Source organism: Haematobia irritans, chromosome 4 (assembly GCF_050003625.1).
Source record: "Haematobia irritans isolate KBUSLIRL chromosome 4, ASM5000362v1, whole genome shotgun sequence".
NCBI classification, from domain to species: Eukaryota; Metazoa; Arthropoda; class Insecta; order Diptera; family Muscidae; genus Haematobia; species Haematobia irritans.
The window spans coordinates 17,920,519-17,935,671 of NC_134400.1; the positions used below are offsets into that span (position 1 = coordinate 17,920,519).

Below are 15,153 nucleotides of genomic sequence, written 5' to 3' on the forward strand. Positions count from 1 at the left end.
ATACGTGCGTCATGCATAACTACAAGCATATCTTATATATGTAAATGAAGACTATCGTAAATAGAGAGAACAACAACAACAAAAGAATATTTTCTCATCTTTTGAACAAAATCTGGAAAAATGTTAAGGGGAATTATCTTGCACTGAGAAAGAGAGCGAGAGAGTTCACATTTCAATACACAGAAAAAAAAACGTTATTATGTTTGTTCAGTGATGAGACATTGAAAAATAAAATTATTATAGGTGAGTGTGATAAAGATGAAATGATATATTTTTTTTTATTAACAGTGCCCAAGTAATATCATAATCACTTCTCTTTAAAGTAATTCTAAGGTTCGAAGTTTAGATTTTTCACTATTCCCCTTCTCCAACAAGAAAAAAATTAAAGCCCAGTATTAATTTAATCACCTTCTCCCACGTTCCCTGTAAATTTCAAGTAAATCGGAGAGGATATATTTTGTTATATATATTTTTTTTAAAGGGACGTCACTTTCTTCGATCAAATATCGACAAATACAGAAGTGGATAGCATCCTTAACTTTCCTTGAAATTTTTAAGAAAAGGAACTTTCCTTCAAGTTTCAAAGTGTGTGGCTAGGAGGAGGTCCCTCCCCCTTCAAATATCCAAAATTCAAGTACACCATATTGAAAATCTGGAAACTTACCTTCAAGTTTCAAAGTGTGGAGCTAGGAGGAGGTCCCCTCCCCGTTCAAATATCCAAAAATCAAGTACACCATATTGATTTCATAAACTCCCCTTACGGCCTTTGTAAATTTCAAGTAAAATTGAGAATTTGAGTTTTTTCACTTTTAGAGGAAGTCCAAATTCGAAAAATTATGTAGCGTATCCTTGTGTAGACGTCACCCTCAACCTTCCCTGTAAATTTCAAGCAAATTATAAGCCCTGTTATAAAAAAACAGGGCTAGGGGAGGCCTTTCTTCCAGAATATCACAAATAACACCAAATCAGGTACCCCATATTAATTTCATAACCTGCCCCCACGTCCTCTGTTAAATTGGAAAAGTTTAATTGTTTCATTGTATGTATTTTTTTATTTGTTCCCGACCAATTATTAAAAAAATCAGGTACCCCATATACATTTCATAACCTACCCCAGGGTCTCCGTAAGTCTCCAGTAAATCGGAGAACTTTAGGTTTTTTACTGTAAAAATGTCCTCCTCTCCTACCAAATATCATAAAATAAAATAGCGGATCTTTGTCTAGACGGCCCCTTCAACATTCCTAGAAAATTTCAATGAAATCGGATAATTTTGGTACAATTCACAAAAAGTCAGGCAAGGGGGAGGTCCTCTCCGTCCAAATATTGAAAAATCGCCATATTAATTTCATAACCTCACCGCATGTTCTCTGTAAATCTCAAGTAAATCAGAGACTTTTAGTTTTTTTGCACTTTCTACGAAATCGGATAATTTTGGTCCAATTTTTAAACAGTAAGGCAAGTGGGAGGCCTCTTCACGTCGAAATATTACAAAATCAGGTACCCCATATTATTTTCATCTAATTTTAGTACTTTAAAAAATAGGCCAAAAGGGATGTGCCTTCCACGACCAAATATGGAAAAAGTAGCGGGTCTTTGTCTGGACATCACCTCTAACCTTACTTGAATATTTCACCCAAATCTTTGAAAATGTCGGACAAAGGGGAGGTCCGCTCCCCTACCAGATATTAAATAATGAGGTTCCCTATTTTCACCACATGATCACCCTCTACGTTCTCCGAAAATTTAAATAAATTCTCAGCCGTTTTCGAGCTTACCCGGAATATACACAGAAAAAAATGTGCAATTAAAGCATTAATTGAGTTTTAAAAAATATTCAATTAAAAATTTAATTGTTGAATCAATTAAATTTTTAATTGAATATTTTTATTTAATTAATTGAAACAAGAATCAATCACAAAAATTAATAGTATCAATAAATTTTTTAATTAGAACATTTAATTTTTTAATTGATACTATCGTTTCTGTGGTTGAAGACATTTTAGTTAAAAAAAATAATTGTGTAGAAATCAATGCGTCGTGATGATTAAAAATCCCAAAAAGCAATAATTTTATTTTTTACAAATTATGAAAATCAATTCGTACATACGTCTAAGGCTACTTAGTTAATCGTAAATTTATATAAAGTACAAACATATATCACTTGAAATGAAAAACAAGTATATAAAGGGTGATTTGTTAAGAGCTTGATAACTTTTTTTAAAAAAAAAACGCATAAAATTTGCAAAATCTCATCGGTTCTTTATTTGAAACGTTAGATTGGTCCATGACATTTACTTTTTGAAGATAATTTCATTTAAATGTTGACCGCGGCTGCGTCTTAGGTGGTCCATTCGGAAAGTCCAATTTTGGGCAACTTTTTCGAGCATTTCGGCCGGAATAGCCCGAATTTCTTCGGAAATGTTATCTTCCAAAGCTGGAATAGTTGCTGGCTTATTTCTGTAGACTTTAGACTTGACGTAGCCCCACAAAAAATAGTCTAAAGGAGTCAAATCGCATGATCTTGGTGGCCAACTTACCGGTCCATTTCTTGAGATGAATTGTTCTCCGAAGTTTTCCCTCAAAATGGCCATAGAATCGCGAGCTGTGTGGCATGTAGCGCCATCTTGTTGAAACCACATGTCAACCAAGTTCAGTTCTTCCATTTTTGGCAACAAAAAGTTTGTTAGCATCGAACGATAGCGATCGCCATTCACCGTAACGTTGCGTCCAACAGCATCTTTGAAAAAATACGGTCCAATGATTCCACCAGCGTACAAACCACACCAAACAGTGCATTTTTCGGGATGCATGGGCAGTTCTTGAACGGCTTCTGGTTGCTCTTCACTCCAAATGCGGCAATTTTGCTTATTTACGTAGCCATTCAACCAGAAATGAGCCTCATCGCTGAACAAAATTTGTCGATAAAAAAGCGGATTTTCTGCCAACTTTTCTAGGGCCCATTCACTGAAAATTCGACGTTGTGGCAGATCGTAAGTCTATTCATGATGAAATGTCAAAGCATACTGAGCATCTTTCTCTTTGACACCATGTCTGAAATCCCACGTGATCTGTCAAATACTAATGCATGAAAATCCTAACCTCAAAAGAATCACCCTTTACAGCAGTAACTTCGGCCGGGCCGATTCTTAAATACCCACCACCATGAACCAAATATTAGGATTTCCTTTGAAATTTCAGGAGGGCTTGAGGACTTGAGAACACTTCCCGAAGATAAATTTAAAGATTTCACCTATGAGGACTATATCAGATTCTGGATTTATAAGAAAATACCTCTAGATTTCCAATTTCAGGCAAATAGGATAAAAACTTCGGATTCTAGAAGCCCAAGAAGTAAAATCGGGATATCGGTCTATATGGGGGCTATACCAAAACATGGACCGATACTCACCATTTGTGGCACACCTTTTTATGGTTCTAAAGTACCTATAAATTTCCAATTTCAGGCAAATTGTATATAAACTACGGATTCTATAAACCCAAGATGTAAAATCGGGAGATCGGTCTATATAGGGGCTATACCAAAACAGGGAACGATACGGACCATTTTCGGCACACCTTTTGATGGTCCTCAAGTACCTCTAGATTTTCAATTTCAGGCAAATTGGATAAAAACTACGGTTTCTATAAGCCCAAGACCTCAAATCGGGAGGTCGGTTTATATGGGGACCATACCAAACCATGGACCGATGCTCACCATTTTTGGCACAAATCTTTACGGTTCTAAAGTACCTCTCGATTTCAAAAACTGCGGTTTCTATAAGCCCAAGAAGTAAAATCGGGAGATCGTTCTATATGGGGCTATACCAAAATATGGACCGATACTCACCATTTTTGGCACACCTCTTTATGGTCATAAAATACCTCTAGATTTCAAATTTCACGCAAGTTGGATAAAACTACGATCTCTATAAGCCCAAGACCCCAAATCGGGAGGTCGGTTTATATGGGGACTATACCAAAACCTGGACCGAACTTGATCTGCCTGCAGACAAAAGACGAGTTTGTGCAAAATTTCAGCACTATTGCTGCATTATTGAAGACTGTAGCGTGATTACAACAGACAGACAGACAGACGGACATCGTTATATCGTCTTAGAATTTCTCCCTGATCAAGAATATATATACTTTATAAAGACGGAAATCGATATTTCGATGTGTTACAAACGGAATGACAAACTTATTATACCCCCGTCACCATTCTATGGTGGTGACTACTAGATAATAGAGGTCTGCACAATTCCAGTTGTAAATGCAGAGTACACGTGTACTTGCTACATGAGTACATCTATTTGAAAGAGTCGCAAAACTATTGGTACACATTTTGATGAACACCAAAAGCCACGAGTAACTTCTTGTTGCTACTCTGATGTCTTCACTACCAACAAACACATATTCCTCTTTCTCTCTTATTGAAGTGTACTCAGAGTGATCACGTCGAGTATGTTGCGAGAACAAAACTTCATAGAGTACTCCATGTACCAAGTGCAGTTTCAGAAATACAAAAAAAAACAGTTAATCTCCATAATATACGTTTTGGTTTATTATAAAGAACGGCAAACGTTAAGGTAAGTGTGTGACATACATAAATATATGAAATATGTGATATACATACATATCTATGATTAATAATAATGGAAAGTTTTGCTTCGCACATCACTGAGAAATACTTGTGGTACCACGTGAAGTAAAGAGAATCCATGTTGTACTTTTTCTCAAGTACTTACATTTTTATTGTTCCTTTTTTTCGGAACACATATTGTTTCGGATAAGTACTTGGTGGTATTTGACAAGCAAGTGTTCTCTTCACTTCACTACTTGCGCTCTGAGAGAAAGACAGTGTATGTACTATATTCGACAGCGAATTGCATACATGTAGTGAAAAGTTATTCGATGCAGACCTCTACTAGATAATTTAAAACAAACAAGTATATACGGCCGTAAGTTCGGCCAGACCGAAGCTTATGTACCCTCCACCATGGATTGCGTAGAAACTTCTACTGAAGACTGTCATCCACAATCGAATTACTTGGGTTGCGGTAACACTTGTCGATGGCAAGGTATCTTAAAACCTCCTAACACCGTCTTCTAAATTTCAAGGTAGTCCATACGTAGTATATATGAAACTAAAAAGGCCGATTAAATACGTATATAATTAAGTTTAAAGTTTCTATAGAAATAAAATTTTGACAAAATAAAATTTTGACAACATTTTCTATAGAAGTAAAATTTGGAAAAAAATTTCTATAGAAATAAAATTTGGAAAAAAATTTCTATAGAAATAAAATTTGGAAAAGATTTTCTATAGAAATAAAATTTTGACAAAATTTTCTATAGAAATAAAATTTTGACAAAATTTTCTATAGAAATAAAATTTTGACAAAATTTTCTATAGAAATAAAATTTTGACAAAATTTTCTATAGAAATAAAATTTTGACAATGTTTTCTATAAAAATAAAATTTTGGTAGATTATTTTTGGCTCGAGTGGCAACCATGATTATGAACCGATATGGACCAATTTTTGTGTGATTGGGGATCGATTTATCTGAGGGCTATATATAACTATAGACCGATATGGACCTAGTTAGGCATGGTTGTTAACGGCCATATACTAGCACAATGTACCAAATTTCAACTCACTCGGATAAAATTTGCTCCTCCAAGTGGCTCCAAAACCAAATCTCGGGATCGGTTTATATGGGGGCTATATATGACTATGGACTGATATGGACCATTTTTGGCATGGTTGTTGAATATCATATACTACCACCACGTACCAAATTTCAACCAGATCGGATGAATTTTGCTCTTCCAAGGTACTCCAGAGGTCAAATCTGGGGATCGGTTTATATGGGGGCTATATATAATTATGAACCGATTTCGACCAATTTTTGCATAGGTGTTTGAGGCCATATATTAACACCACGTACCAAATTTCAACTGAATCAGATGAATTTTGGTCTTCCAAGAAGCTCCGGAGGTCAAATCTGATGATCGGTTTATATGGGGGCTATATATAAGTATGGACCGATGTGGACCAATTTTTGCATGGTCATTAACCATGTACCAAATTTCAGTCGGCTCGAATGAAATTTGCTTCTCTTAGAGGCTCCGCAAGCCAAATCAGGGGATCGATTTATTTGGGGGCTATATATAATTATGGACCGATGTGGAATGGTTGTTAGAGACCATATATTAACACCATGTACAGAATTTCAGCCGGATCGGATGAAATTTGCTTCTCTTAGAGGCTTCGCAAGCCAAATTTGGGGTTCGGTTTATATGGGTGCTATACGTAAAAGTGGACCGATATGGCCCATTTGCAATACCAACCGCCCTACATCAATAACAACTACTTGTGCCAAGTTTCAAGTCGATGGCTTGTTTCGTTCGGAAGTTAGCGTGATTTCAACAGACGGACGGACATGCTCAGATCGACTCAGAATTTCACCACGACCCAGAATATATTACTTTATGGGGTCTTAGAGCAATATTTCGATGTGTTACAAACGGAATGACAAAGTTAATATACCCCATCCTATGGTGGAGGGTATAAAAATAATTGGATCAATTAATTTCGTTATTGAAGACAAAAACTATTTTTTTGTGTACACACAAATAAGCAAACATACTTTGAATCTTATATATGGTATATAGATTATGGTTGCGACAAACATGTAGACCATGTAGGTCACCAACCAAAAACATTTTGCTCTTGAAACATATTTGAGGTTATCATATTCCTTCTCTTGTTGTGGTTAAAGGGTGATACGGTCAAAATTTGGTCAAGGGAAAACGCGTGTAAATCGGTGAAATCGTTTGTTTAAAACATCAAATTAAATTTCTTTTTCAAGTTCAATTAGTATAAAATTCAGGAAAAATATTCAGTTAGGCTTTCGCTTTTCCAAATCCGAATTGCTGGGCCTCACGATTGACACCTGCCATCAGATTTTGTTCAGCCACCTTCTTCGCCGCAGAAAGCCAGTTTGCCTTGAACTGCTGCTCGTCCTTAGCAGTTTTTTTGGTCTTCTTTAGGTTCCGCTTGACAATAGCCCAGTATTTCTCAATTGGGCGGAGCTCTGGCGTGTTGGGAGGGTTCTTGTCCTTGGGAACCACCTGCACGTTGTTGGCGGCGTACCACTCCATGGCCATGGCAAGATGCCAAATCCGGCCAAAACAGTACGGAACAACCGTGTTTCTTCAGGAAAGGCAGCAGACGTTTATTCAAACACTCTTTCACGTAAATTTCTTGGTTGACAGTCCCGGAAGCTATGAAAATTCTGCTTTTCAAGCCACAGGTTCAGATGGCTTGCGAACTTTGACAGTTTTATGTGCTTGAAAATATCTGCTACCTTTCCCCTTCCTTTTGCCGTATAAAACTCCTGTCCCGGAAGCTGCTTGTAGTCGGCTTTGACGTAGGATTCGTCGTCCATTACCACGCAGTCAAACTTCGTCAGTATCGTCGGGGATCGCGCTTTGGCCGTCGTATTTTGTTTATCATCACGATTTGGAGTCATTACCTTCTTGTAAGTCGATAGTTCGGCTCGTTTTTTGGCTCGATGCACGGTTGTAGACGATACACCCAGCTTATTTGCGGCATCTCGGAGAGAGAGGTTAGGGTTTCGCTTGAAACTACCGGCAACTCTCTTTGTCGCCTCAGCGGCTTCCGGTTTTCGATTTCCCCCCGATCCAGACTTCCTGGCTGTCGACAAACGTTCCCCAAACACTTTAATTACATTTGTAACGGTTGATTAGGCAACTTTTAGCGATTTTGCCAGCTTTGCGTTCGAGTAGCTCGGATTTTCGCGATGCGCGAGCAAAATTTTGATACGCTGCTCTTCCTGCTTGGACGGCATTTTGACAACTGAAGAGTGAATTCCAAAGTCAAAATAGGAGCAACATTCTACACACACACACACCTTCAAAATGAGGGGTGTTCAGGTTTTTTAAATGCAAAATTGAAAGAAATACGTCAAGTTTATATTGACCAAATTTTGACCGTATCACCCATTATTTACTGAAATTCGAATTTTATTCTTGGCCAACTTTATAAGAACTTCTAAATTACTTTACATATAGAAAGTATATTATGTTGAACTTACAAAATAGTTTTATTTGTTAAGCTATCGTTGGTTGACGTTTCTTGTGTTATGGAATAACATATAGCAAATTAACTATAGCTTGTTTGTCATACAAGTATACCATATATAAACTTTTTTTTTGCCGTGTACCAGAAAAATGGCAAAAGAGACATGTCTATAAACACAAAATGAAAATCATGTTGCAGCAACAAAATAATCAGTGTTATTATTGCAACCAACAACAAATATGAATTATCCAAAAGGGGGAGGGGGAGAGACCTGTTTGTTTGTTGGTAATAAGGTCGAACTGATGAAATGTTATATGTTAACATTGAAATGAGTATTACTCATTTACAAACAGTATAGAGGTTTTGGTTACCAAAGAGAGAGAGAGATAGAGAGAGGGAGTGAAACATAAAATGTATACAAGTGATGGAGAGGATGTTGTTTGGTGGGTTATTAATGTTGAAGGAGGAATTGTAGCTACACACAAAATACAAGTTTAATTTGGCGGCTAGCCCCTCTTGGCACTCATTCACAATCAAAACGTGACGGTGTTAAGTAAAAGACGTCCGTAAGACAAAATAAAATATAAATAGTACTATACAACGAGAAGAACTCAAGCATTGAATACGTTGAAATAAAATATTCCAAAAACGAGACGAGATAAATAATAATTTCGAAAAAAAAGAAATAGAAACACAAATAAAAGATAACGGTTCATAAAATACTCATTAACAAAAATTCAAAGAAATTTCATTAAAACAAATATATTTTTATCTCGAATAACAAGAAATTATTGATAAAAACAAAAAACATTACTCGTTTCCTGACACAGTGTATTGTAAATTAGAAAAAAAAAAAACAAAATATATCCAAAAATAATATCTCAAACACTACCAGCTCAGTATTATTAACAAATATATTAAAGAAAGGAATATATTTTTTGTTGTTCCTACCATTGAACAAAACCTTTCTCTGCGGCTAATGCCTTTGCAGTCTACGTGTATGGCGAGTGTAAATTCATATGCCGTGTCTAGTAATAACCTTAGTGAAGCGCAGGCGCATCCAAGCTAGACTAGAGAATAATAAATGAATTGATTTTAAGGGTTCTCCTGTATTATTGAGCAAGAGAGCACCAAAACCAAGGGCGAGAAAGATTGAGAGTTCAAATAAGTGTGGGTGTTATTTGGCCAACAACACAAAAACTCTAACGAACATTTGTGTTTTGTAATCTTGCAGTAAAGGACATAAAAATAGATTTTAAGGAGTCCCTACCGAAAAAGGGCCATAGTTTTTACTTAAGACATATCTTAAAATAATAATAAAAAAGTATTTATTGTATTAAACAAACAAAACAAAAAAATATCAAAAACCTCAAGTTCAAAACTCATCAAACAAATATTAACAGTTTTTCGAAAAATATTCAAAGAAAAAATCTCATTAAAAAAACAAACATTTTTTAATATTTATACATACGATATTTTTTTGAAGTATATACTTAAAGTGCATATAAAATTTCTTTAAATACTCAATAAATAAAATTTCTACAAAATGTCATCAACCTCTTCGGAATCGAATTTGAAACACAACGGTGCCACTTTGGCCACCGAGGAGAGTTCACATCTCTTGGAAAAGGCAGCCGCTGGTGAAAAATATGGCTCACAGAAAGCGGTAATTATACTGTTCAATTTTTTCCTATCTACTTTTTCTATGTTACTTTGTCTTTTTCGTTTACTATGCGTTTAAGTCATTCGTTTCCCCTTCAAGTGTTAAAAACAAACTTCAATTGCAATCTATGGCAATTTCATGAAGCCTATCTATGGCTACACTAACATATGTACGAGGCTAATATGAAAATGTTGTTAAAAGTATATGTTGTTATCATGTGGTGAAATTAGGCTGTCGATATCTGAACACAAAAAAACTATCACCAACATTTTTCCAAACAAAAATTTAATTGAATTCTATAGAAATAAAACTTTGACAAAATTTTCTATAGAAATAAAATGTTGACAAAACTTTCTATAGAAATAAAATGTTGACAAAATTTTCTATAGAAATAACATTTTGACACAATTTTCTATACAAATAACATTATGACAAAATTTTCTATAGAAATAACATTTTGACAAAATTTTCTATAGAAATAAAATTTTGACAAAATTTTCTATATAAATAACATTTTGACACAATTTTCTATAGAAATAAAATTTTGACAAAATTTGCTATAGAAATAAAATTTTGATAACATTTTCTATAGAACTACAATTTTGAAAAAATTTTCTATAGAACTACAATTTTGACAAAATTTTCTATAGAAATAAAATTTTGACAACATTTTCTATACAACTAAAATTTTGACAAAATTTTCTATAGAAATAACATTTTGACAAAATTTTCTATAGAAATAAAGTTTTGAGAGAAATTTTCTATAGAAATAAAATTTTGACACATTTTTCTATAGAAATAACAATTTTACACAATTTTCTATAGAAATAACATTATGACAAAATTTTCTATAGAAATAAAATTTGGCAAAATTTTCTATAAGAATAAGATTTTGACAAAATTTTCTGTAGAAATAAAATTTTGACAAAATTGAAATGAAATTTTGAAAAAATTTTCTATAAAAATAAAATTTTGACACAACTTTCTATAGAAATAACATTTTGACACAACTTTCTATAGAAATAACATTTTGACAAAATTTTCTATAGAAATAACATTTTGACAAGATTTTCTACAGAAATAACATTTTGACAAAATTTTCTATAGAAATAAAGTTTTGAGAAAAAATTTCTATAGAAATAAAATTTTGACACATTTTTCTATAGAAATAAAATTTTGACACAACTTTCTATAGAAATATCATTTTGACAAAATTTTCTATAGAAATAAAATTTTTTCTATAGAAATAACATTTTGACAAAATTTTCTATAGAAATAACATTTTGACACAATTTTCTATAGAAATAAAATTTTGAGAAAATTTTCTGTAGAAATAAAATTTTGACAAAATTTTCTATAGAAATAAAATTTTGAGAAATTTTTCTATAGAAATAAAATTTTGACAAAATTTTCTATAGAAAAAACATTTTGACACAATTTTCTATAGAAATAACATTTTGACAAAATTTTCTATAAGAATAAGATTTTGACAAAATTTTCTTTAGAAATAAAATTTTGAGAAAATTTTCTGTTGAAATAAAATTTTAACAAAATTGTCTTTAGAAATTAAATTTTTAAAAAAATTTCTATAGAAATAACATTTTGACAAGATTTTCTATAGAAATAACATTTTGACAAAATTTTCTATAAGAATAAGATTTTGACAAAATTGTCTGTAGAAATAAAATTTTGAGAACATTTTCTGTAGAACTAAAATTTTTACAAAATTTTCTATAGAAATAACATTTTTACAAAATTTTCTATAGAAATAAAATTTTGACAAAATTTTCTATAGAAATAAAATTTTGACAACATTTTCTATAGAACTAAAATTTTGACAAAATTCTCTATAGAAATAAAATTTTGACAAAATTTTCTATAGAAATAACATTTTGACAAAATTTTCTATAGAAATAAAATTTTGACAAAATTTTCTATAGAAATAAAATGTTGACAAAATTTTCTATAGAAATAAAATGTTGACAAAATTTTCTATAGAAATAACATTTTGACACAATTTTCTATAGAAATAACATTATGACAAAATTTTCTATAGAAATGACATTTTGACAAAATTTTCTATAAGAATAAGATTTTGACAAAATTTTCTGTAGAAATAAAATTTTGAGAAAATTTTCTGTAGAAATAACATTTTGACAAATTTTTCTATAAAAATAAGATTTTGACAACATTTCTGTAGAAATGAAATTTTGAGAAAATTTTCTGTAGAAATAAAATTTTGAGAAAATTTTCTGTAGAAATAAAATTTTGACAAAGTTGCCTTTAGAAATGAAATTTTGAAAAAATTTTCTATAGAAATAAAATTTTGTGAAAATTTTCTATAGAAATCAAATTTTGAGCAAATTTTCTTTTTTTCCCTTTCTGTTAAAATTTTAATTTTATTAAGACAAATATTTTTTACCATAATTGTTACTAATTTGTTTAATTTAGTATGATTTAATTCATACTCTTTTATTTAGTTTTAAAACTAAATATTTAATTTATTTTTTTAATAAAATTTTATTTTATTATATTTATTTTACTATATAAGCGATCTAATTAAAAAGCTTTACTCGAATGATTTGCCCCTACTCGCACTAATTCACCAACATAGTTTCTAGGTTTATTAGCAAAAAGGCAATTTTCTATTACATTCCATTTCTCTTTGGGCCATTTTGCAACCACTTTATATATTAAAATCCATCCTATTGGAGTTTATATTTTACGCACATAAAGCCAGACAATATCGACCCCAACCATGTGTGCTATATTACATATCTTTCGGAGCCATAGAGCATAGCAAATGTGGATGTGCATATACAGGCAGACATCTGGAAAATCGTTCAAGTCCCCTGCAAACAAATGAATACTAGTTTTAATTTGTTTTCTTCTCCTTCGTCTTATGTTTCTAGTAAATCTTTTGATACGATCAAAAAAGCATGCATTTGCATGTGTATGACAAATGAAACCTCTTCAACTGGTCTCATTTGTACACTGCCCTCCTTCCCCTAGAGGGTAAAGAGAGTGAATAATGCAAGATGTCAAATTGTGCATTGTTAATTTGTTGTAGTGCATGTTGATCGTAATGGAGAATTCAAAATAAAAATTCAATAGCTATTTAAAGGTGAATGACATTATTAAGGGAATTATTAAAAACCAAGGATTTAGAGTCGGTGGATATTTGAAGCCCCTAAAAGTATGTTAGAATTTTCGTATACTTGAACCGCCTAAAAGTATGCGAATAAAATGATCTGCTTTTCGATGAAAGGGAGATAAAATTGTTGTTAAATTATTAAATTAAATATTAAAACGAGTATATAAGTTCATCTTAGTCATATTTGACATTATTTACAGTGTATCTATTATTTACTAAATGCAATGAATTTTACTTTATTTTTACTTTTATTCTCTTTTCTTTACAGGTAAGTGTTTCTCACCCAATAGTTTGGTATTGAATTCAGGTTTGTTTGTGACTCTAAAAATCACTTTAGCTTACAATTCACGTATACAAAGCTGGATGAGGAACGTTAGCTAATTAGAAATGCATTGGATTTTCATATGCTCCACATCAATACAAAATATACATGAGTCAAAAGCCAAAAAAAAAGCGGCCAAAATGGATGCCTCGTTGTTGAGTTTCATTTTTGAATTGCATTTTGTATTGATTTTGTGTCTCTTTATCGATGCCAAATTTATTCCATATAATTTCTATTCAAACGAAATCATAAAATTATCTTTTTAAATTATACATTATTCAATATTAATTAGAATAGATTTATTTGTTAACGAAATCTTCTGTTCATATAGGATTCTAATAATCGACATCCAAAATTCGTAAGAAGATATTGAGAAGATACACCGATAGAAATTTGTTAGCAGATACAGCAGAAAAATTGATTAAACAGCAATAATTCTGGTGAAAAAGAGAAAGCAGTAAATGTTTAGTGAAATAGCAAAGATAGTCTAATTCAATATCGACAAAATATTTGCCGATCGCATTTAGGAGTCTAGAGGACTACATGCAGAGCAGGAATATATACAAAAAAAAATTTGGAAAAAATTTCTATAGGAATAAAAATTTTTCTATAGAAATAAAATTTTGCGAAAATTTTCTATAGAAATATTGACCAAACTTTCTATAGAAATAAAATTTTGACAAAATTTTACAATAGAAATTAAATTTTGAGAAAATTTTTTATAGAAATAAAATTTTGAAAACAATTTTCTATAGAAATAAAATTTTGAAAAAAATTTCGATCGAAATAACATGTTGATAACATTTTCTATAGAAATAAAATTTAGACCAAATTTTCTATAGAAATAAAATTTTGAGAAAATTTTCTAAAGAAATAAAATATAGACCAAATTTTCTATAGAAATAAAATTTTGATAAAAGTTTTTCTAGAAATAAAATTTTGACAAAATTTTACAATAGAAATTAAATTTTGAGAAAATTTTGCAATAGAAATTAAATTTTGAGAATTTTTTTTTTATAGAAATATAAAATTTTGAAAACAATTTTCTATAGAAATAAAATTTTGAAAAAATTTTCGATCGAAATAACATGTTGATAACATTTTCTATAGAAATAAAATTTTGAAAACAATTTTGTATAGAAATAAAATTTTGACAAAATTTTCGATCGAAATAACATGTTGACAAAATTTTCTATAGAAATAAAATTTAGACCAAATTTTCTATAGAAATAAAATTTTGAGAAAATTTTCTACAGAAATAAAATTTAGACCAAATTTTCTATAGAAATAAAATTTTGAGAAAATTTTCTAAAGAAATAAAATATAGACCAAATTTTCTATAGAAATAAAATTTTGATAAAATTTATTCTAAAAATAAAATTTTGACAAAATTTTACAATAGAAATTAAATTTTAAGAAAATAAAATTTTGAAAAAAATTTCGATCGAAATAACATGTTGATAACATTTTCTATAGAAATAAAATTTTGAAAACAATTTTGTATAGAAATAAAATTTTGATAAAATTTTCGATCGAAATAACATGTTGACAAAATTTTCTATAGAAATAAAATTTAGACCAAATTTTCTATAGAAATAAAATTTTGAGAAAATTTTCTAAAGAAATAAAATATAGACCAAATTTTCTATAAAAATAAAATTTTGACAAAATTTTCTATAGAAATAAAATTTTGATAAAATTTTCTTTCGAAATAAAATTTTGATGAAATTTTCTATAGAAATAAAATTTTGACAAAAATTTCCTATAGAAATATCTTTTTAAATAATAAAAGAAAGACGGAGAGCACGCCATATAGAGTGAGAAAATGGTTTGTCAACATCTTAAAAATACAAAGGAATCGGAAAATATATCAAACAAGTAAGGAAAGTCTAAAGTCGGGCGGT

General features: G+C 30.9%; 1 protein-coding gene across 4 annotated transcripts in view; it reads left to right on the plus strand.

Moving 5' to 3' along the window:
- The window catches only part of nebu (solute carrier family 2 member nebulosa), a 102,259-nt gene that overhangs the window by 43,422 nt on the left and 43,684 nt on the right, over positions 1 to 15,153 (plus strand). The window contains exon 1 of one of the 4 annotated variants that reach the window (XR_012721285.1): positions 9,569 to 9,776. The exons of 2 other annotated variants lie outside the window; for them this stretch is intronic. Coding sequence is in view for 1 of the 2 variants with exons in the window: in XM_075303777.1 (XP_075159892.1) it covers positions 9,657 to 9,776 (120 nt within the window). In the remaining variant the exon portion in view is untranslated. Of the gene's footprint in view, positions 1 to 9,568; positions 9,777 to 15,153 lie in introns of those variants that run through there. One more of the 4 variants, XM_075303777.1, reaches the window with a different exon arrangement.